The sequence below is a fragment of the Dreissena polymorpha genome, chromosome 1, assembly GCF_020536995.1.
Source record: "Dreissena polymorpha isolate Duluth1 chromosome 1, UMN_Dpol_1.0, whole genome shotgun sequence".
NCBI lineage: Eukaryota > Metazoa > Mollusca > Bivalvia > Myida > Dreissenidae > Dreissena > Dreissena polymorpha.
This window is the reverse complement of record NC_068355.1, coordinates 66,792,610-66,815,466: the sequence shown is the minus strand read 5'-3', so window position 1 is coordinate 66,815,466 and position 22,857 is coordinate 66,792,610. Positions and strand designations below refer to the sequence as shown.

At 34.1% G+C, this 22,857-nt stretch overlaps 1 protein-coding gene across 2 annotated transcripts; it reads right to left on the bottom strand.

Moving 5' to 3' along the window:
• Positions 1-18: 18 nt before the first annotated feature.
• LOC127833476 (protein Daple-like) lies at positions 19-21,169 on the bottom strand. 2 transcript variants are annotated; one of them, XM_052358744.1, is made up of 11 exons: positions 21,099-21,169; positions 16,973-17,140; positions 15,842-15,969; positions 14,964-15,041; positions 14,200-14,246; positions 13,676-13,737; positions 11,616-11,728; positions 8,775-10,508; positions 7,849-7,998; positions 2,222-2,302; positions 20-1,071 (listed from the first exon to the last, which is right to left on the bottom strand). In XM_052358744.1, exons 1-11 carry the CDS (start codon positions 21,127-21,129, stop codon positions 931-933), a joined length of 2,733 nt encoding a protein of 910 aa, XP_052214704.1. In that variant the 5' UTR covers positions 21,130-21,169; the 3' UTR covers positions 20-930. The 2 variants fall into 2 exon arrangements, with proteins under 2 accessions (XP_052214711.1, XP_052214704.1); XM_052358751.1 differs by lacking the exons at positions 15,842-15,969; positions 16,973-17,140; positions 21,099-21,169 and adding an exon at positions 15,201-15,331 and having other exon boundaries at positions 19-1,071.
• Between the last annotated feature and the right edge of the window lie 1,688 nt (positions 21,170-22,857).

Below are 22,857 nucleotides of genomic sequence, written 5' to 3'. Positions count from 1 at the left end.
ATAGTGGGAGGGGGGGGTTTCGTTGTGGGGGGGGGGTGAGGGCACGGGGGATGGTTTGGGTGGAGTCTATTGTGGTATGTCAGGTAAGAGTAGTTTTGTCAAAGTATCAATCAAATCTAATCATAAATGGCAATTTTAGCAAAATTTAATAATTTGACCTTGAGAGTCAAGGTCATTCAAAGGTCAAGGTAAAATTCAACTAGCCAGGTACAGTAACCTCATGATAGCATGAAAGTATTTGAAGTTTGAAAGCAATAGCCTTGATACTTTAGAATTAAAGTGGATAGAAACACAAAATTTAACCATATATTCAAAGTTACTAAGTCAAAAAAGGGCCATAATTCCGTAAAAATGACAACCAGAGTTATGCAACTTGTCTTTTCACTGTACCCTTATGATAGTTTGTCAGTGTTCCAAGTATGAAAGCAATATCTATGATACTCTAGGGGGTAAAGTGGACCAAAACACAAAACTTAACAAAATTTTCAATTTTCTAAGTATAAAGGGCCCATAATTCCGTCCAAATGCCAGTCAGAGTTACATAACTTTGCCGGCACAGTCCCCTTATGATTGTTAATAAGTGTTGCAAGTATGAAAGCAATAGCTTTGATACTTAAGGAATAAAGTGGACCTAAACACAAAACTTAACCAAAATTTTCAATTTTCTAAGTATAAAAAGGGCACATAATTCTGTCAAAATGCACGCCAGAGTAATCTAACTTTGCCTGCCCAGTCCCCTCATGATAGTAAGTAAGTGTAAAAAGTTTGAATGCAATAGCATTGATACTTTCTGAGAAAAGTGGACCTAAACGCAAAACTTAACCGGACGCCAACGCGGACGCCAAGGTGTTGACAATAGCTCATAATTTTTTTTTCAAAAAATAGATGATCTAAAAACAATAACAGTTTTCCTTTGTAACAGAAATGGTTCTATTGTCGACTTCCTCTCCGTTTCTTCACATTTATGCATAGCCTTAATTTAACTTCGCAATGAAATGCGTCCATGAGTGCTTGCTTTGTATCGTAAGAAATGGCCCTTATAGTCTCGGAGTTATTGCCAATGATTTGCCTCTGAAACAAACAACCAAGGCATCCATCATCACAACATATGGTGAACATTTAAGATTGCCTTTTTTATTAAACATCAATGTTTATTAAAACCATATAATGATACAGTGCTCCAGCTAGGATTGGACAAGGGCAGGGGGAGCTATTTGTCATTGTCAATAGGGCACTTTCAAAGCGCAGTATTTTGTCAAAGGGGCACTTTCAAGTCCGTGGGTGTATCTTGAACGCTCCCTGTTGCATATTAATTTTCTATTGTATTAATAATTGTTAGAATATATTATTCTCATAAGTATTAAACCATACAAATAAAATGTATATATTAAGGAATAAATTTATTACAATGTAATACAAGATTAATAAAATTGTCATATGTCAAAAAAATTATTTTTTATATCATGAATCAAAGGGAAGGGCCGGGCCTTTAAGGCCTTTATTTATATAGTGTTAACAAGATTTACTATAGCCATATAAAGCCATATAAAGAAAAATGCCCCACCCCTGGGCAGCCATGTTTTTCAAGCAAACGTAACCAATTTCAAACTCATCCAAGATATCATTGTGACCAATCTTCTGACCAAATTTTATGAAGATTGGACAATAAATGTGGCCGCTAGAGAGTTAACAAGGCAAATGTTGACGGCGCACGACAGACGACGCACGACGGACAAAAAGCGATCACAAAAGCTCACCATTAGCACGTTGTGCTGCTCAGGTGAGCTAATTATAGGAAGCAAAAGTTATAGTTCTTGTGTGATGCACATCCCAGTAATGAAATCTAGCTACTAAGTAAGTTTCAAGTTGCTGCCTTTGATCATTATATAAACAGCCAATCATAAAAAAACTAAATTTTTATTTAAAATATTTTGTTTCAAGTATGCCATGTATTTCAATGTGATGTACCTAGCAAAAATGCAAGTGCTTTACTTGAAACCAAGGTTATATTCAACTTTTTACATTGTCATGTATTGGTCTTGAGCATAAAACAACTTAACAAGCATTGTCTATCACCAATATTCTGAAATTATTTCATTTGATATATACATTTTAATATCCAAACAGTTATTATCACCAGAAAATTTCATAAAATTGTTCACCAAGTACATTTTGCCAAGAAGTTTTGGATTAAAAATCAGCTTGAATATGTTCAACTTACCATGTGTTCTTTACAGCTCACATTCAGGTCGATAGAGACGTGAAGACTGTTGTCATCGTGCACATCCCAGTATGAAATCACCTAATATAAGGACAGTATGATATCACCTAATATAAAGACAGTATGATATCACCTAATATAAAGACAGTATGATATCACCTAATATAAGGACAGTATGATATCAGCTAATATAAGGACAGTATGATATCACCTAATATAAGGACAGTATGATATCACCTAATATAAGGACAGTATGATATCACCTAATATAAGGACAGTATGATATCACCTAATATAAGGACAGTATGATATCACCTAATATAAGTACAGTATGATGTCACCTAATATAAGGACAGTATGATGTCACCTAATATAAGGACAGTATGATATCACCTAATATAAAGACAGTATGATATCACCTAATATAAGGACAGTATGATGTCACCTAATATAAGGACAGTATGATATCACCTAATATAAGGACAGTATGATATCACCTAATATAAGGACAGTATGCTATCACCAAATATAAGGACAGTATGATATCATCTAATATAAGGACAGTATGATATCACCTAATATAAGGACAGTATGATATCACCTAATATAAGGACAGCATGATATCACCTAATATAAGGACAGTATGATATCACCTAATATAAGGACAATGTGATATCACCTTATATAAGGACAGTATGATATCACCTAATATAAGGACAGTATGATATCACCTAATATAAGGACAGTGTGATATCACCTAATATAAGGACAGTATGATGTCACCTAATATAAGGACAGTATGATATCACCTTATATAAGGACAGTATGATATCACCTAATATAAGGACAGTATGATATCACCTAATATAAGGACAGTGTGATATCACCTAATATAAGGACAGTATGATGTCACCTAATATAAGGACAGTATGATATCACCTAATATAAGGACAGTATGATATCACCTAATATAAGGACAGTATGATATCACCTAATATAAGGACAGTATGATGTCACCTTATATAAGGACAGTATGATATCACCTAATATAAGGACAGTATGATATCACCTAATATAAGGACAGTATGATATCACCTAATATAAGGACAGTATGATATCACCTAATATAAGGACAGTGTGATATCACCTAATATAAGGACAGTATGATATCACCTAATATAAGGACAGTATGATATCACTTAATATAAGGACAGTGTGATATCACCTAATATAAGGACAGTATGATGTCACCTAATATAAGGACAGTATGATATCACCTAATATAAGGACAGTATATCACCTAATATAAGGACAGTATGATATCACCTAATATAAGGACAGTATGATGTCACCTAATATAAGGACGGTATGATATCACCTAATATAAGGACAGTATGATATCACCTAATATAAGGACAGTATGATGTCACCTAATATAAGGACAGTATGATGTCACCTAATATAAAGACAGTATGATATCACCTAATATAAGGACAGTTTGATATCACCTTATATAAGGACAGTATGATATCACCTAATATAAGGACAGTATGATATCACCTAATATAAGGACAGTATGATATCACCTAATATAAGGACAGTATGATATCACCTAATATAAGGACAGTATGATATCACCTAATATAAGGACAGTATGATATCACCTAATATAAGGACAGTATGATATCACCTAATATAAGGACAGTATGATATCACCTTATATAAAGACAGTATGATATCACCTAATATAAGGACAGTATGATATCACCTAATATAAGGACAGTATGATGTCACCTAATATAAGGACAGTATGATATCACCTAATATAAGGACAGTATGATGTCATCTAATATAAGGACAGTATGATATCACCTAATATAAGGACAGTATGATAGCACCTAATATAAGGACAGTATGATATCACCTAATATTAGGACAGTATGATATCACCTAATATAAGGACAGTATGATATCACCTAATATAAGGACAGTATGATATCACCTAATATAAGGACAGTATGATATCACCTAATATAAGGACAGTATGATGTCACCTAATATAAGGACAGTATGATAGCACCTAATATAAGGACAGTATGATATCACCTAATATAAGGACAGTATGATGTCACCTAATATAAGGACAGTATGATATCACCTAATATAAGGACAGTATGATATCACCTAATATAAGGACAGTATGATATCACCTAATATAAGGACAGTATGATATCACCTAATATAAGGACAGTATGATATCACCTAATATAAGGACAGTATGATATCACCTAATATAAGGACAGTATGATATCACCTAATATAAGGACAGTATGATATCACCTAATATAAGGACAGTATGATGTCACCTAATATAAGGACAGTATGATGTCACCTAATATAAGGACAGTATGATATCACCTAATATAAGGACAGTATGATATCACCTAATATAAGGACAGTATGATGTCACCTAATATAAGGACAGTATGATATCACCTAATATAAGGACAGTATGATATCACCTAATATAAGAAAAGTATGATGTCACCTAATATAAGGACAAAAGGAAATGTCACATGTTTCCACTGACATCTGTAAAAACAAATAAAAGCTGGCTAAACAAATTGTTTTGTACATTTGTTAAGATTCCCAAATTAAACAAGAATACGCAATGACATGCAGATATCCTACTATATTTTATTTAATACTCCACTTTTCTTTTTTTTGTTAATTTGAAAGAAAATTGAATAATATAATCAAGTATATAAAAATTACTGCAAACAAGATAATAAACTTAGTGAATAGGGACAAACAATTATTCTTTTAAAAAAAACTTTAGGGTTGGGGCAAAAATGAAGGGGTAAGTAAGCTTAAAGGAAACAATCAACTCTTGATTTTACAGTTATTTTTCAGTAAACCAAGATGTTACGAAGTAGTAAAATTTAAAAAATACTCTGCACTTTAGCCGTAAAAAGTATATTAGAAGTGCTATTCTGATCCCTTGTGCTTACATTTTGTGACATATTTTGTGAAAAAAACTGTTACTAAATCATACACGGCTCTATCCTGTTCTCTTATTAAATCAGTCTTGTAGACCTCCCAAAGTGAAATACTAACTATCTTAATCTTCATCTTAAAACTTATAATCGATATGCCTTGCTAGGTAAAGTAATTTTAAATAATATGCAATGTCGCCATCATAAACTGTGTAAGCTTAGTAAAGTTCAATTAATTCATAGACTGAATCTTACATTTCTGAAATGATAAAGATATATCTTGCATGTTGGCCTGATTTAAAACATCAGCATATATGCTATAAATATGGCAGTTTGAAATAAGACTTATTAATATCTGAATATAAATTAATAACATTTATTTTCGCGGAAACAATTGTTGTTTTCTGGTTTCTATAGATACGTTTACGGACTACTTTGTCTGTTTGGATTGCCTTGGTCGAGATCGTTAGTACTATATAATTATGCAATTTGCGTACAATGTGATATGACGTCATTCCGCATTTTGTTAACTGCCTGTGCTGGTGTTATGATCGTCAAAAAACCCACCCACTGCACCCTGATTAATATCGAGACTGGTCGGAGGTCCACAGTTAAAGATACACAAATTCAATGCGTTACCATATCTTACAGAAATAATGTTTAAAATGTTTTTGTTATATGATTCTGCCGCAGCGGCGGAAAATTTTGTTTGCCGGGGGATTGGAGGGGCATGCGTACTTATTCTACAACATTTATCTCTACAAGCTAACCTGAGCGACAATGAATCAACACATTGGCTCGAATGGACTCTGGATTTCAGGCGTAGTATATCGACCTAATTTAAAGGTTAAGCTTTAAATATAGTAGCAATGCCGCAGGGAAAAAACTTGTATAGCGGTTATTGGTATTAAATGTCCGAGATGTATTAAATGTCCGAGTTATGTCCGAGTTAAAAAGTGTGTAATGGTCAAGTGACCATTGGTATTAAATGTCCGTGGTATTAAATGTCTGAGTTAAAAAGTGTGTAATGGTCAAGTGACCATTGATATTAAATGTCCGAGTTAAACAGTGCGTAATGGTCAAGTGAACATTGGTAAAGTGTGTAATGGTCAAGTGACCATTGGTACTAAATGTCCGAGTTAAAAAGTGTGTAATGGTCAAGTGACCATTGGTATAAAAAGTGATATGATCGCAAGTGTAGCGATCAAGTAAAAGTGTGATAAGTAAAAGTGTTATCGCAGGTGTAAGTGTAGTGATCAAGTAAAGTGTGATCGCAAGTGTAACGATTAAGTTAAGTGTGATCGCAAGTGTAGCAATCAAATAAAGTGTGATCGCAAGTGGAGCGATCAAGTTAAGTGTGATCGCAAATGTAGCGATCATGGTTATTAAGAGGTCAAGCGACTGGTAGAGCTAGGTCTAGCCCAATCAAGTAAATGGTTTTTCCTTGCCCAGTCGCTTGATGATCAAGCGCATTTTTATTTGGGTAGGGGGTGTTGCTACTATAGCGTTGTTACTTCACATCAACGTGTGCTCTTCCATCCCCGGTAGGCATAATTATCTTTCGGCTAACTTCCACGAGTGTGTCATCCACTCTTTCGGGGCTCGTGGTTACCAATGGCTGTTTCTGGTTAACACTGCGGCCATTATATCCCACTCTTTTACTTGCATAATATATTATATATATCTGTTAGTGAATACTTTATACATGTACATTCGATTTCATTTGTGTGATGTTTATTGGGAGGCAAAATATATTTTTATCATGTCATTAAACTAGTCAACTGAACAAATGTGTTGTTTAATTGATATCGTTGCAGTCGTAAAATAATGATAATGTAGTACATGTACATGTACTCTCTAGTACTTAGAAATTGTAATTTGTGTTACCCTATTAATTCTCCAGCAAACCATGCTAACTTTCACAATAGTTTCCTTAAATTATGTTAAACTCAAAGCCACTCTTTATTTGATCTAAAATCAAAAGTGTCCACTAGACAAAATGGTGTTTGTTTGACCATAAATTATTGAGAGAAAATAAAACTTTGAAATTAATACATTGTACCTACATCAAATCTGACTTCAAATGACAGTAATATACTACATCCACATTTGATAACCCTTAACAGTTAATTAACACTCATGACAAACAAGAGAGAGACATTTTGGCAAGCCATGATAAATATTCACATAAAACGATACACATATTAATAGCGTTAATCAATTAGATTTTTCTTAATCCTTTACATCTCAGACATATAATTTGACTTCTTTTCAGTCACTTAATAAATTAAATTAAAAATCCTTTCTGAACAGATTTGTAATGTAGGCATCATTTCCCAACCTAAGATACTGATGAGTAGCATACAGCATAAAACCTGAATAGCGTGTGAGTTACTCGAAGGCTGTTCTGGTTTTATGCTGGTTGCATTAACTATTTTCACTTTGGTTCTGAGTGGGAAAGGGTTGAGCGAACAGATATACCGGTTGTCAAAAAACTTAGTCCATATAAGGCTAATCAGGGACAAAAATTTGGGAAAACTGACAAGCATTAAGCCCTAGTTTCCCAAAGCGAGGCTATATAAGATTTTGAACCGAACAAAAAATACTTTCCGCAAGCAGAACGGTACATACCGGTTGCAGTTTATACGGGACCCACCCGGCTATGTGATCTAGTAGAGCCTGCCTCGTCACCAAGAGTGCAATCTCATAAGGGTGTTGCTCAGTAACCACACTGCTGTGGAACTGCCAATCAGCTGGCTTGGCTTGCTCAAGCAGGTACTCCTGTGAAATGTGATATGAACCCCGCTCTGTGAAGACTAAATTTAATGCATGTTTATAAAGTTTCATCCCAGATAAGCCGGTGCAGTTAGGACAGGCTAATCCGGGACAACACTTTTTGTAGTATTTTTTAGCAAAAATCAAGTCTTAGCACAGTTTTGTCCCTGATTAGCCTTTGCAGACCACAGGTGCTTGAAAAAAAATGGTGGGTCCTTATATATATTTAATGAAAGAATAAATTATACATATAAGGATCAAAAAAAAAATTTTTTCAAGTACCTGTGGTGCAGACTGCAAAGGCCATAATGCAGTGAAAAATCACCCGACCAGAACCCGCTGATAATATGCACATCTCTTCTTGGTAGTGAAGCTTCCCATAAAGTTTCATTGAATTCGGGTCATTAGTTGCTGAGAAATAGCCCGGACAAAAATTGTGCACGGACGGACACATGGACGGACAGACAAAGCGGCGCCTATATGCTCCCCCCAAAATAAATTTTGGGGGAACATAATAACTAAAAGTCAACAACTCTTATTTACGAAGAATACAAAAATTATAAATTGCAACAATCATTCAGTTCATCTTCCGAACATGTTTGATGAGTTAAACCTTAGCAAATATAAAGTGAAAACCACTTTCATTCATTATAGTATTTACCAGCAAAAAAAACACACAAATAAATTTCCCAGTTTTCAGTCATAACGACACAACATTTCCTAATCAAAATATCTCCATAATCATTTCCAAAATGGTGAAAAAATACTAGTCAGACCCATACCTTCACATCATCAATGCCTATTCCAGATACGGAGGACGTAATGAACACTCGCTCAAAATGGGGCCATTTCGTCATGTCTTTGGCAGCCTTGGTCGCTTCCGCCACTTTTTTCCTCCATTCTTCCTCCTCCCTATCTTTGTCTGACCTTCGTGGAATTGAATATTCTTTGTATCTAATGGAAAATAATTGTGTAAGAAAATCTGACTGGTATGATTTATCCTGAACTACTAAACCATTTTCTGCTGATTCCTTAACCAATCCTTCAGGTGTTGTGTCTACATTTTCCTGCTCCAGTTTTTCAATAATGTTTGTATTCCATTGATCGAATTCTTTATCAGTGCTAATCACTTCTACATTTGATTTACTGTCTATGCCAGCATGTTTAATTTCATAACCACCATCTTCAGTAGTGTATTCAAACATAAGTTCCTCATTACTTTGTAACATCTTTAATTTGTTCAATCTGGAAAGTAGATTATTTTCAATATTATCACATGTTTTCCAAGTTTCTTCATTAGTTTCAACTGGTTTTGCAAAAGTTTCATAGTCAGCAGTTAGAGTTTCAATTGACATTGCATCATTTTGAAACAAATTATCACGGGTTTCTTCATTAATTTCAACTGCTGTTGAAAAAGTCTCATAGTCATAAGTGAGAGTTTTCATTGAATCTACATTGTTTTGAGATAAATTATCACCTCTACACAAGCCTTTCAAAGTGTCTGGCTGTTGGTTATGCAAGTCTTTTAGAGTGGCTGGCCCTTGGTCACGTAAGTCTATCAAAGTTGCTTGCTGTTGGTTAGGTAAGTTTTTTAGAGTGGCTGGCTGTTGGTTAGATAAGTCTTTCAAAGTGGCTGGTTGTTGGTTAGGTAAGTCTTTCAAAGTGGCTGGCATTTGGTTCTGTAAGTCTTTCAAAGTGGCTGGCCTTTGGTTCTGTAAGTCTTTCAAAGTGGCTTGATGTTGGTTAGGTAAGTCTCTCAAAGTGGCTGGTTGTTGGTTAGCTAAGTCTTTCAAAGTGGCTGGCCTTTGGTTCTGTAAGTCTTGCAAAGTGGCTGGCCTTTGGTTCTGTAAGTCTTTCAAAGTGGCTGGCATTTGGTTCTGTAAGTCTTTCAAAGTGGCTGGCCTTTGGTTCTGTAAGTCTTTCAAAGTGGCTGGATGTTGGTTAGGTAAGTCTCTCAAAGTGGCTGGTTGTTGGTTAGGTAAGTCTCTCAAAGTGGCTGGCCTTTGGTTCTGTAAGTCTTTTAAACAGGCTGGCCTTTGGTTCTGTAAGTCTTTCAAAGTGGCTGGCTTTTGGTTCTGTAAGTCTTTCACAGTGGCTGGTCTTTGGTTCTGTAAGTCTTTCAAAGTGGCTGGCCGCTGGTTGGTCAAACGAGTCAATGATTTCTTCGAAACTTCTGATAAAATTTCCGTCATCCTCTGCCCATCTTTTCTTAACTTTTCTTCATTCTCCATCACATTTCTGATATTAAATAACTTATCCACCTCTTCTTTCTCTTGATTTACACCTTTACTCACTGCATCCAGTGTTTTACCTGACTGTGCATGTTTTGCATCCAGTTTTCCATATTTAGACTCCAGGAAAGAGAACATTTTTGGTGGATGCTTTTTAAAGGACTCTAAAGAAATCTCTTTTTTCTTGGTGTATGAGCTGGTTGAAAACTTTTTGCCTCCAATCAGGCCGCCAGTCAGAAGACGAGCAGCCTCGAGAAGTACATACTTTTGACTAACCTCATCCACCTGAAATAAATGAGCCGCACTATGGGAAAACGGAGTTTAATGCATGTGAAGATTTGTCTTGGATTAGCCTGTGCAGACTGTACAGGCTAATATGTGAGGACTTCACAGACTCCTCTGGGGGGGACACTTTATGCATTTAACTCCCAGAGTGCGTCTAAAAAGAGAGTATTTTGTTGCTTTGTTGGATTGTGGAATTTAATTCTACAGTTATCAGAGAAATTAATATTTTCACCAGTGGTGCAGCCCCAGATGAAAATATTTATTTGTATAATGAAAATTAAATAAAAATTGATAATCTACATAATACAAATAAAAATTGTTTTCTTCTTTTATTCTTTTTTCACCTTTTATATACTTTTTTAAGAGTACAACTGGAGTATTTCTTGGACATAATTACTCAATGACATAAAAAAGGACATAGTTAATTGTTCAGTTAAAAAGGGAACATTATCAATAATTTTCAGTTATTGTTCACCGTTTTAAACAGTGAATTATCGTTTTTAAATCACTTATATTTTTGTATGTACAATATCAAAGCGTTACATTAAATTATTAAGACATCAAATTGAGTTTCAGAATAAAATTGGAAATTATTAAAACAAAAATGAATGTTACTCCAAATATTGCATTTCCAATTTGATAATAGTTGTTTCTGGAAAAGATTTATTTTTCTTTTATCAACTTTAATTATGACTAAACCAATTACTGAAACAGACAATTATGAAAATCAAACATATAAGAGTAAGATCTGACAAAAGTTGGCACTTCATATAATATTTTAATACTGAGTTTCTTTTCTTAGAAATTTCACATGTTTGAGATAAGAATATTTAAGGTTTCTTGTATTACATGGAACACAAGTTAAAGCATATAATAAAATCATAAACTACACACAAAAGAATGTGAAACAAAAATTGGAGCCATGTTATTTAAACATGTGTTTTATGACATGATGTATGCTTGAGCTACGCTGTCAGCAACATCACACAGGCTTGTTGTGGTCTTATAAGTGGACAGGGTCGCTCCTGACCTGTCTGTGCAATAGCGCAGGCTGGTCTCGAGCTCTGCTGGCCGCATATGACAGATGACAGCGCACAGCAAACTAACCTTGTTGATGATAAGGAAGGATGGCACATTCCTGTAGAGCAGAAGTGTTTTGATGATCTCCGGATGAAGAGTGTTCCTGGTAAACTTGTTCGAGCCATCAACCACAACACCCACTGGAATAGTTAACCCAATGAGTGGTAAATAGAAATACTGTAATTATTCTTAGTTTTCGGACAATCTAAATTTTTGGAATTCCTCTTTTTCAGCAAAAATAGTAATTGTTTTGTGACTCTTACAGGTTCTTGTCCATATTTAATGTTTGTACATTTTTGGATGGTATATTTTACAGCGCTATTCTATATACTTCGGCCATGTTTTTGATTATCTTGTGACATTTCGTGGATGGATTTTTACAACCGGATTAAGTGCATAAAACCTGGCAGATGAATGCCTGAGGGCAATGGACCATTAAATTAGCATCATTAAGTAGTTACATTCGCCTAATTGGGAAGTTAACCATGTATACCGGTAGAAAACAATGGAATCACCCAACAGCATTTGCAACAGTTTTGTTTTATAAAGGAAGCAGAATGTTTTATGTTTTTTACTTTTTTTGTTCTGTATCATTTCAGACAAGTGTTAGCAAAGCTGTTCAGTTGTATTTATTTCAAAGCAGAAAAAGGGACAAAATTGTCAAAAAAACACCCAGGTTTTTCAAGTTTTAAAAAAAGTCTGATAAAGGGAGACAATTCAAAATAAGCATTGTTACTGATTGTTCCTAGTAACCCCCTTGTGTCAAATTCAATCTATTTTTTTGTCATGGCTACTTTGATTTCGACCAAATCATAAAATCCCTACAATATGCACCAGGGCAGTTGGTGACAATCATTTTATGAAAGTTTCATTGAAATATGTTGAGAAATGAAGGAGGAGTTGCGCTCGGAAGAATTTTTCCTACGCCCGCCCGCTGACATTAACCATCTAATAACCATTATTTTCCTTCAGAAAACCTGGTTAAAAAGAAAAACAAATTACAATAAATTAAATTTATTTATTGCTTTTATTTCAATATATTAATTTTTATACACCTTAATTTTTGTCTCTAAAATTTCGGACACCTGTAGTATTTTAATATTTTTCTGATTTTAATTTTAATTAATTTTAAGTGTCCCAAAACTTACATTTATTACGGTAAGTGTAACAGTGCAAAGCAATTTTGACAACAATAATAATCGATAAATGGTTAACAAAAAACATATCTTTATGTTTCATCAATATATAGTATCACTTAGTATAAGTGTATTTGCGAAGTTGATGAGGACATAATTAAATATTTTTCAATCATAGTTTGTTGTTGAAAACCCACTGTCTGGAGTATTGATGCTTAGAAATTAAATCAAGAGAGCAAAGTACTAGTAATTTGATAACAAGCATCTATACTCTTGACAATAGGTTATTTGACAACAAGCTTTGATACAAAATATATCATTCAGATTCTAACATGGTTTCTTTTTTCTTAAATTGTATTTTTAAAGTTAATGCCTGAGGACTATATGTTTAACTTCCAATTATAAATGACGTCATCTAACCATATCAAAAGAATACAGCCTCCATTTAATTAATAACATAAAAGCAAATGATGTCAGATTTATTGAAAAACAACGTTCCAAATTGATGTAACTAAATTGATAACATAGCATATGTAAAATGATAAGAAACACAGCTAAAATAAAGTTAAATAACATTCACATTTTGTGTAAATATTATAACAGATTTCATCTCTATACATTATGTATTTGTTACATTTTGTTGTTTGCACAGAAAGGGTAAGTTTGTAACAACATGGCACGGTGCGTTTTAGCACATGCAGTTCACTGTTCAATGTCTTGGAGATCTTTAGAACTATATGTATTTTCAAAATACTAGGCTCTGTCACTACTTAATTGAGAAAAACAACATTGATTTCCTTCTTTGAGTACAGAAAACAAGTGGCTTGTAATGTTTAAATAATAGGTTTTAAATTCCATTGAGTTTGAAAAACACTTACAAATGACTTATTCATTACATTTTGTAAAGAACATTTATGCCCAAAGTCTTTCATTTCAGTTTTAGAACCTTACCCAAATCTGCTTCTTCTAAACTACTCTCGGGTTCTTTTTGGACTGAAGTATCCACTTGATGTTTGCAATTAAAATATTTTGTTGACTCTTGTTTAACATCGTTAAGTGTTCTTTTTTAAAATAAATGTCATTCAAAAGTATGCATCTTTGGTTTTACACTTAATGTAAACTCGGTTTTGTTGATGAACATGTTTCACAGGAAATATGAGTTAGTTTAATGGGATTTTTAATTCATCCTCATTTACTATAACTATATAACTATCATCCAGATACCGCTACAATAACTAATGCGTTTATCATGACGGTTCTTTAATAGTTTAATAGAGCCACATTCTAAGAAAAACAGGTCTTAATGAATGTGTTTAGGTTAGCATGTGCAGTACAAATAATCAGGTTTAAATCTTTCCGCCTAGACTGGAGAGAGTTCCTTTCAATTAACAATTCCATAAAAGTGAAAAGTATCATCCTTAAGGAGCCTTGCAGACTGCAAAAAGGGAAATAAATCATTTGAACTTCTTACTTACCTTCGTTTCGCTGCATCAGTTATGACCCCTGGTGTATCAACAAATATCTAAAATGCGAAATAGCAATATGATAAAAATATTTTTAAATTGTGAGTAATAATTATATTCGGAAACAATTCACTTGAATAATGTTGATGTCCAACAAAATGATAATTAAACACTAAGTTGCTAACATCTAAAATTAAATATGAGCTTTGTTCTGGGAAAACTGGGCTTAATGCATGTACGTAAAGTGTTCTCCTAGATTAGCCTGTGCAGTTTGCACAGGGTAGTCCGCAACAACAATTTCCGATTGTATGGTATTTTTCGTTTTAAGTAAATCCCTTTCTAGAAAAAATCCTGTTTAGGTGGAAACTGTTGTCCATGATAAGGAAACTGTTGTCCATGATAAGGAAACTGTTGTCCATGATAAGGAAACTGTTGTCCATGATAAGGAAACTGTTGTCCATGATAAGGAAACTGTTGTCCATGATAAGGAAACTGTTGTCCTTGATAAGGAAATTGTTGTCCATGATAAGGAAACTGTTGTCCATGATAAGGAAACTGTTGTCCATGATAAGGAAACTGTTGTCCATGATAAGGAAACTGTTGTCCATGATAAGGAAACTGTTGTCCATGATAAGGAAACTGTTGTCCATGATAAGGAAACTGTTGTCCATGATAAGCCAACCTGACTGCAAAGGCTAATCTTGGACAAGACTTTATGCACATGGATTAAGCCGAATTGTCCCAGAACAAGGCTCAAATATATATGAGATACTTACAATTTGAGTATTATCAACCGTGAACACTGAGTTGGTGTTCTTCTTCGTGGTGTGCACCTTTTTTGACACAGAATTCAGCTGAAGAAAAACAATATAGTGTCAAATATTACGAGCTAAATGATTCAACAATAAAATTAACACTTGTATATCCATGCGTAACACAGCAGTTGTTCTAAGTGATAAAACATTGTTTCCTGTTGAAACTAAGGACCTGCCAAATGCAAGGGGCCCCTTTACCTGCCGAGCCTTGGTGAATTTTACTGTTTGAAAGAAAAAACATGTTTTCATGTGGCACACATTCAACTTTTGTCTGAACACTCTGCTTCAGTCAAAATCAAGATCTGTATGGACACTTTGTGGTAAGTTATCTTAAAATTGTATGATATGTGGTAAGTTATCTTAAAATTGCATGATATGCGATAAGTTATCTTAAAATAAGATAATTTATGACAAGTAATAGCCATGTCAGGCAGCTTTATAGCAAAATTTAACCTCTGACCTCTAAGTGTGACCTTGACCTCTGAGGTAGTGACAGTTTGCACAGACAAATGCAGAGTACTCATGGTAGCCATAAGTGGTAAGGTATTTTGAAATAGCATGATGATTGACAATATTACAGTCAATACAAGCTGTTTCATGGCAAAGTTGACCTTTAAACACTAAGTTTGACCTTGACTTTTGAAATAGAGACGGACGGCACATGCAACACATTGTCTGAGGGTTAACTTTTGTGCAAAGTTATCTAAAAATCCATCAAAATAATTCTGGAAAACTTATGTCTGCTGAGACTTAAAATTTAACAAAAAAATACAGAAAAGCAGTTTGACGGCTATGTGGCAGTTTCCCCTTATTTAATGGGGTGGGGGGGGGGGACAAACCTTCCATCCCATGATTTTATTGATGAAAGTTGATTTGCCAGCATTAGGTGCACCGAGAATAGCTACTCTGAGAAGTTTCCCATCTGGGGGGGTGTCAGGCTGCATAAGGTATTGTTTGAAGGCACTTCCTGGAACGGGTAAGTCAACATTAAGTAAATTAATGTCAAAACCTTACAACATATATGAACCTTGTTTTGGGAAAAATGGGTTTAATGGATGTGTCTCACGTGTAATCCCAGATAAGCCTGTGCAGTTAACATAGACAGTTTAGGAACAACACTTTCTGCTTCTTATATAATTTTTCTTTAAACAAAATTGTCTTCAAAATGAAAATTAAGTTCAGGCAGAAAGTGTTTTCCCTGATTTGCTTGTGCGGATTGCATAGGCTTATCTGGGATAACACTGTAGGCAGAAGCATTAAGCCCAGTTTTTCAAGAATAAGGCTCATAAATTGTCGTCCCAGATTAGCATGTGCAGTCCGTAAGGCTAATCAGGGACGACACTTTCGGCCTAAATTAGATTTTTGCAATGAAGAGACTTCATTTTAACAAAAATGTCATAAAAGCGGAAAGTGTCCACCCTGATTAGCCTGTGTGGACTGCACAGGCTAATCTGGGACTACACTTTACGCACATGCATTATGCCTAGTTTTCTCAGAACGCGACTCATATTATAATATTGTACAAGTGTTTTAAAACAGCAAGAGCGACACTGAATATAAATGTTAAATGCAAGAACATACACATCATCCAAATATATAAAAACAAGAGCACCGCATAGCGGGTGCCATGCTTGGCTGCGGGTGCATTTTTTAAGAAATGAAAGCTTGTCAGATTTTTTTTTTTTAGAGGTCACAGTGACCTTGACCTTTGACCTAGTGACCCAAATATGGGTGTGGCATGTAGAACTCATCAAGGTGCAGCTACATATGAAGTTTCAAAGTTGTAGGTGGAAGCACTTTGATTTTAGAGCCAATGTTCAAAACCTTGACAAAATGTTAAGGTTTTAGCACAACGCGGACGGCGAACATGACACCACGAGCTGGCTATGACAATACCTCGGGTTTTCTCTAAAAACAGCCGAGCTAATAAAATGTTAAATTGGGATGGAAATATCAAACAACAAGATTACCAGGATTTCTTTCAACAGCTTGGAAACGAGGCATGCTCATTTTTGATTGAGATTCTTCACGCTTCTCCGCAGGCGTTGCATCTGAATACTGGTCAGCATGATTGCTAGTGACGTCTCCATAACGTCTACGCAGTGTGTGATAGAACCTTAGCTGGCACCATCTCAACGCTATAAGAAAGAATAATGTGATATTTGGGGAGTTTTACAGCTGACAAACAAAGCACATTATCCACACAAAAAAGATTATGGATACGTGTTAACAGAGTGACTTATTGATATTGTAAATTGGTGAAATCACACAAATGACTAGCATAACATAAAGAAAGAATATTTTAATTTATATTTCTCAGAATAGCCAAGAGGTTAACATTTTAGAGCCTTCATTTTGATTGTTTTTCCAAATAAAAGAGGTTTAATCCCTGGATCTTGTTGCAGATACCTTGTTCTTCATTTGCAAGCATTACTTGGTATTTTTTGTTTATATGTGTTTTTTTTGTCAAATAAAAAATTGCATGACCTATCAAAACAATGAATATTTTCATAAAGCATGCATGCCATAATTTTACAAGAAAAAATATGGACAATTTATGTAAATAGTTTGGACATTTGTTCTCAAGTTGGAAAACCTGAACACGGTATTTAATTTCAGTCTGCATACTCAGCACACACAAAAGCACTAACATTTTTAATCAAATACTGTCAATTTTGATGATAAAAAAATGTTAAAAAATTCTGCACTTAAATAAGTTAAAGTGATATTATGGGCATCTAACAGTTTATAGATGTCTATCGCAACCATTGTTTATTTTTTGTGTTTTCACTTCATATACACTTATATTTGTTAATGCAGCATCAACATACTAAAACATTATCCCGGAAAGAGAAAAATAATGCATTTGAATATCGACCGTACTTACGTTTGACAACTGATCATGCATGTCCGATGTATTACTCAATTTAGTTTTAGTGCAGATTCGTTCATTATATATACAACACAAAGACACAATTTTGTTTTACGGATCATTTCGGCTTACAGGACTCACCAGTCACGTAAAAATCAAATATAAAATATATTTTTATAAACAACTGGTAGCAAGATGAGTTGCAAATAATTGGTCAGTAACCACATTTTAACTTACTCTTTTGACCTGTTAATTCTTTTCAGCTCATCTCAACAGTGAAAAATGCCGATAATATCACTTTAAATGTGAGACATATTTCTAATTTCTATCTTAAATTTGATTTAATTGAGATCCCATCCAGACAAGGGTATTATATGAGGTTTGAGGTCACTGGGGTCAATACTTGAATTCTTTCGCATGACACACCGTCCAATGACCATGAACAAAATTAATGTACAGTCATTTTAAAATCTCACAATTAATGACATACACGTAGTAATGGCCCAGACAAGCTCATTTATGGCCATTTTTGACTTTTGAACTCCAAGTGTGACCTTGACCTTTGACATATCAATGTTATTCTTTGGCATGACACACTGTCCAATTACCGGTAGTGTGAACAAATGTACAGTGTAATTTTAAAATCTCACAATCAATGACATAGTTATGGCCCGGACAAGATGATTTATGGCCATTTTTGACCTTTGAACTCAATGTGTGACCTTGATGTTGCAGATATCGACGTAATTCTTTCGCATGACACACCGTCCAATGATGGTGAACAAAATGTTCCAAATGATTTTTCAATCTCACAATGAACAACATTCTAAATGTCTGTACAGTCAAATTCGCCTGCATGTATATCATGCATGTAAGATGCGAATCTAAATTTAGTTGTATGGTCATTTTAATTTCCTGCAATTATATCTATTCATACGACACACAAACACTAACTTGGTTCTTAATAAAAAGACGAATGCTTCAGTTATTGTAGGAAAATATGCACGAAATATCTTAGTCACAATCGGCTCAGAGCGCTTATTTGTCTTTGCTGCATTTTATGAAATTCGTCTTCAATGTATAATTTTTCTTGCCTATTTTGTGTTATTGTAACATTTGTTTATCAATATATCACAATTTAACACATATAAAAATCTTGCATACCCACTTTAAAAAAATGTGCATGTGTTCATTAGTGCTGCAACAATACGGCAAAAACTGTATTGCGATATATTGTCAGTTCAAAAACCCGTATTGCAATATATCGCAATATATTGCTAACTTGTACCAGAATTATAACTTGCCAATTACCCGATAATCCCGTATATTCCACTTTTAAAGCAAATTCTGGTAAATATTTACTATAAATGTGCTCAAGAATAACAAGAAACACAAACATTCACAAATTTTCTTAAGTATCAAAAACATTATGGCATTTGTTACTATTTAAAGATGTGATGAAATAACGTCCAACCAGTCCGTTTCTGTTTTCACTGAACACACGTAATTCGCCTGACGTGATGTTCCCGTTTTTATACAACACAAAATACACCCATACTTTCCATGCGACGTTCTACATGTCTGCATAATTTTCGCGCGCTTTTTATTGAGTCAAAGGATAAAGCACTTTTTATTTGACGCTATTTTTTTATTGTCGCGTAAGCATTAAAATTTGGAAGCGTGTTTCAGAAAATCGAATTACAAATTAAAAATGCTCAATTCAGAATCGAACTAAACATTTACAGTTGTGCGCAATTAATTTAACGATAATCTGTTCAAAAGCATCGAACGAATGCTCCCATGTAACAACGCTACTCCTTAAAATACACTTTTAAGAATGCTATTTTTACGTTAAATTTATTAACACCGCTTTGCTTTGTTTACCTTGATATCGTTATTTCGGATGGCTTTTCTGGACGAAATGTGAATGAATTTTTTGTAAAATTTTCGTACCGGTATGATGAGAATCATATCGCAATACAATATGCGGATTGCGTATAGCGATATTTTTCAATATACCGGTATATTGTTGCAGCACTAGTGTTCATGCGTGTCGACACATGTAATCCTGGGTTTAATTTGCCATTTGTTCGACAGATTCTAACTATCAACACGAGTGTCATAAACATTAGTGACCAAGTGTGACCCCCCTCCCCCCCCAGGTGGCGGGTGTTTGTCCAGTAATTAAGCAAGCTTAATAATGCTTTCGATTGTATCTTGAACCTTGAAAAATGCATGCAGTTGTGTGTTTTTTAACAATTTTTTCGTCTAAATAAATCAATTTTATAATATAGAAGGAACAAATGACTAAAAAAGTTTTTGCATATTTCTAATACTCATCAAATAAAATGAAAATTCATTGAATATAAATGTTTGACTTCAATATTAATTCTCATAGTTTATTTGTTTTACAATAAAACACTTTATTTCAGTCAAACAACATTTGACAGATTATTGATATTGCATAACATGGCTTCCAAATTGATGACCAATTCAGGGTGTCGATCATTTACGCTAATTATTATAAAAAAATTAATAGAAATGGCGTTGCAGAGGCCAACGTGTATTCCCACGCCGTATGTTTGACCCAGGGGGCACCCCAGGGTTGGTAATGGGGCCAAGTTTAGTTGATATTGACCGTATTGTCATAAGAGATGTTAAGTATCAATTGGAAGTGACTGGGTGAAGAAATGAAGAAGTTAATGTAAAATAGCATAAAACAAGAGATGTGTTTGTCAGAAACACAATGCCCCCTCCTGCGCCACTTTAAAAAATTATCAATTGGCAGGTTCATTACTAACCTCCCTTTAAAGGTTATTACTTCCCTTGGATTTGTTTTTTACCTTTGACCTTGAAGGATGACCTTTACCTTACACCACTCAAAATGTGCAGCTCCATGAGATACATATGCATGCCAAATATCAAGTTGCTAATTTTATTGCTATCTGCAATATTGCAAGTTATGGCCAGTGCACCATACTGGGGGCATAAAAATGAGTGAAAATGTCTGAACCGGACCCACCCCAACCCCCATAACTTTTGACCCAGGGGTCAGATCAAAATTCCAAAAAGTGCAGGGTCGAACATATGCTCATAGATACCATGTGTGCGAGTTTCAAGGTTCTAGTGCTTATTGTGTAGGAGCGGATAGTGGCCAGGACGGACAGACAGACGGACAAACGGCGGAGAAAACAACAATATTCCCACGCTTTTCAAAAACGTACATCTAAATGACGAATGTTTAACGAAAATCATTTTTGCTCTTAGATTACAAGATCCCTTGTTGTTGTTGTTGTTGTTGAAAGTAAAGTCAAAGTGGTTCTTTGCAGTATTCGATATATTGATGTGAATCGAATCTCAATTTGGAAAATAAAAATTACATACGAAACAAATGCATTTTTCAAAAGGTTCACTCATATGATAGGTAAAGAAGTCGTGAACACAGTCAAATATTTAAATCCATCTCGACTCAGACCGATTCGTCTTTAGTGAAAAAAAAGGGTGCATACAATCACCGAAAAGCACCGAATAGCACCGAAAAGCACTCAATTTCTCTCTCTCTCTCTCTCTCTCTCTCTCTCTCTCTCTCTCTCTCTCTCTCTCTCTCTCTCTCTCTCTCTCTCTATATATATATATATATATATATATATATATATATATATATATATATATATATATATATATATATATATATATATATATATATATATATATATATATATATACATATATATATGCAATATATCGTTTCTTGTGTGTGTTATAGAGTTTAATTAGTTATTAATGGTTATATGATTGTATGTCTATACTACATTTTGCCCAAAAAGGTAAATATCGGCAATATACCGACCGAAAAGCATTTCATATGAAGACCGAAAAGCACTCGATTTCTCTCTCTATATGTAGAAAAATTGCGTTTCTATTGTGTGTAAACGGATTTAATTAGTTACAAATGGTTATAGTTCATGCATATTTATAATACCTTTTGTTTATTATTTTTATCTGGAATATAATTAAATGAAGGTGCGAAAATCTATTTCCAAACTGCATTGTGCTGATTAAAGAAGCGTACCGGCCGTTCGTTCACAAGTTGTTAATGATGACTTTAGACTTTTTTTGTCTTTGTCTTCTTAATTAGGATCGGAGTTAGTGTTCGTGTGTAGTATGAATAGATATCGTTGCAGGAAATTAAAATGATCCGTTAATTTAAGTTTTAATATGAACAGACATTTCCGATTTCAGAATTAAGTATCTGGCTTATTTCGTATTTTTCCACGCGTGTTCTTCTTAACTTTAATCTAATTTATATTGAAATATAAGTATAATAAGTTTTTACACATTTTATATCAATTAATAAATAATTAACAAAATCGTACAATCTAAATAACACTCAAAATTACTTTGTTTTACTTGAACCACGGAATAAATCTCTTTTGGAAGAATCACCCTTCCCTAAAAACGGCATGGCGGAAGAAACACACTGTCACATTTTGCATTCACATAATTTCATTATGAAAGGGGCTTTGTTCCGCTATGGAAGGGAGTTTATTCCGCATATGCAAATCTCCTCATAATAAACAAACGGTAGTATAAATATGCATGAAATATAACCATTTAACATTAATCGAATCCGTTTAAACACAATAGAAACGAAATGTTTCATATATATATAGAAGGAAATTGAGTGCTTTTCGGTCTTCACATGAAGTGCTTTCTGGTTGGTATATTTCCGATATATATCCAATTTTGGACATTAATACGTCAAAATAAACAAATGGTAGTCTAAGTATGCATGAAATATTAAAAAATTAAAAAATATTTAAAATTAATTTAATCCGTTTACACACAATAGAAACACAATTGTATATATATAAATAGCGAGAAATTGAGTGCTTTTCGGTCTTCACAATTTGTTCACGTCATTATGGATTTTTGTGACGTCATACGACCGACTTTCCCAGTTGTAATCTACATGCATAGGTC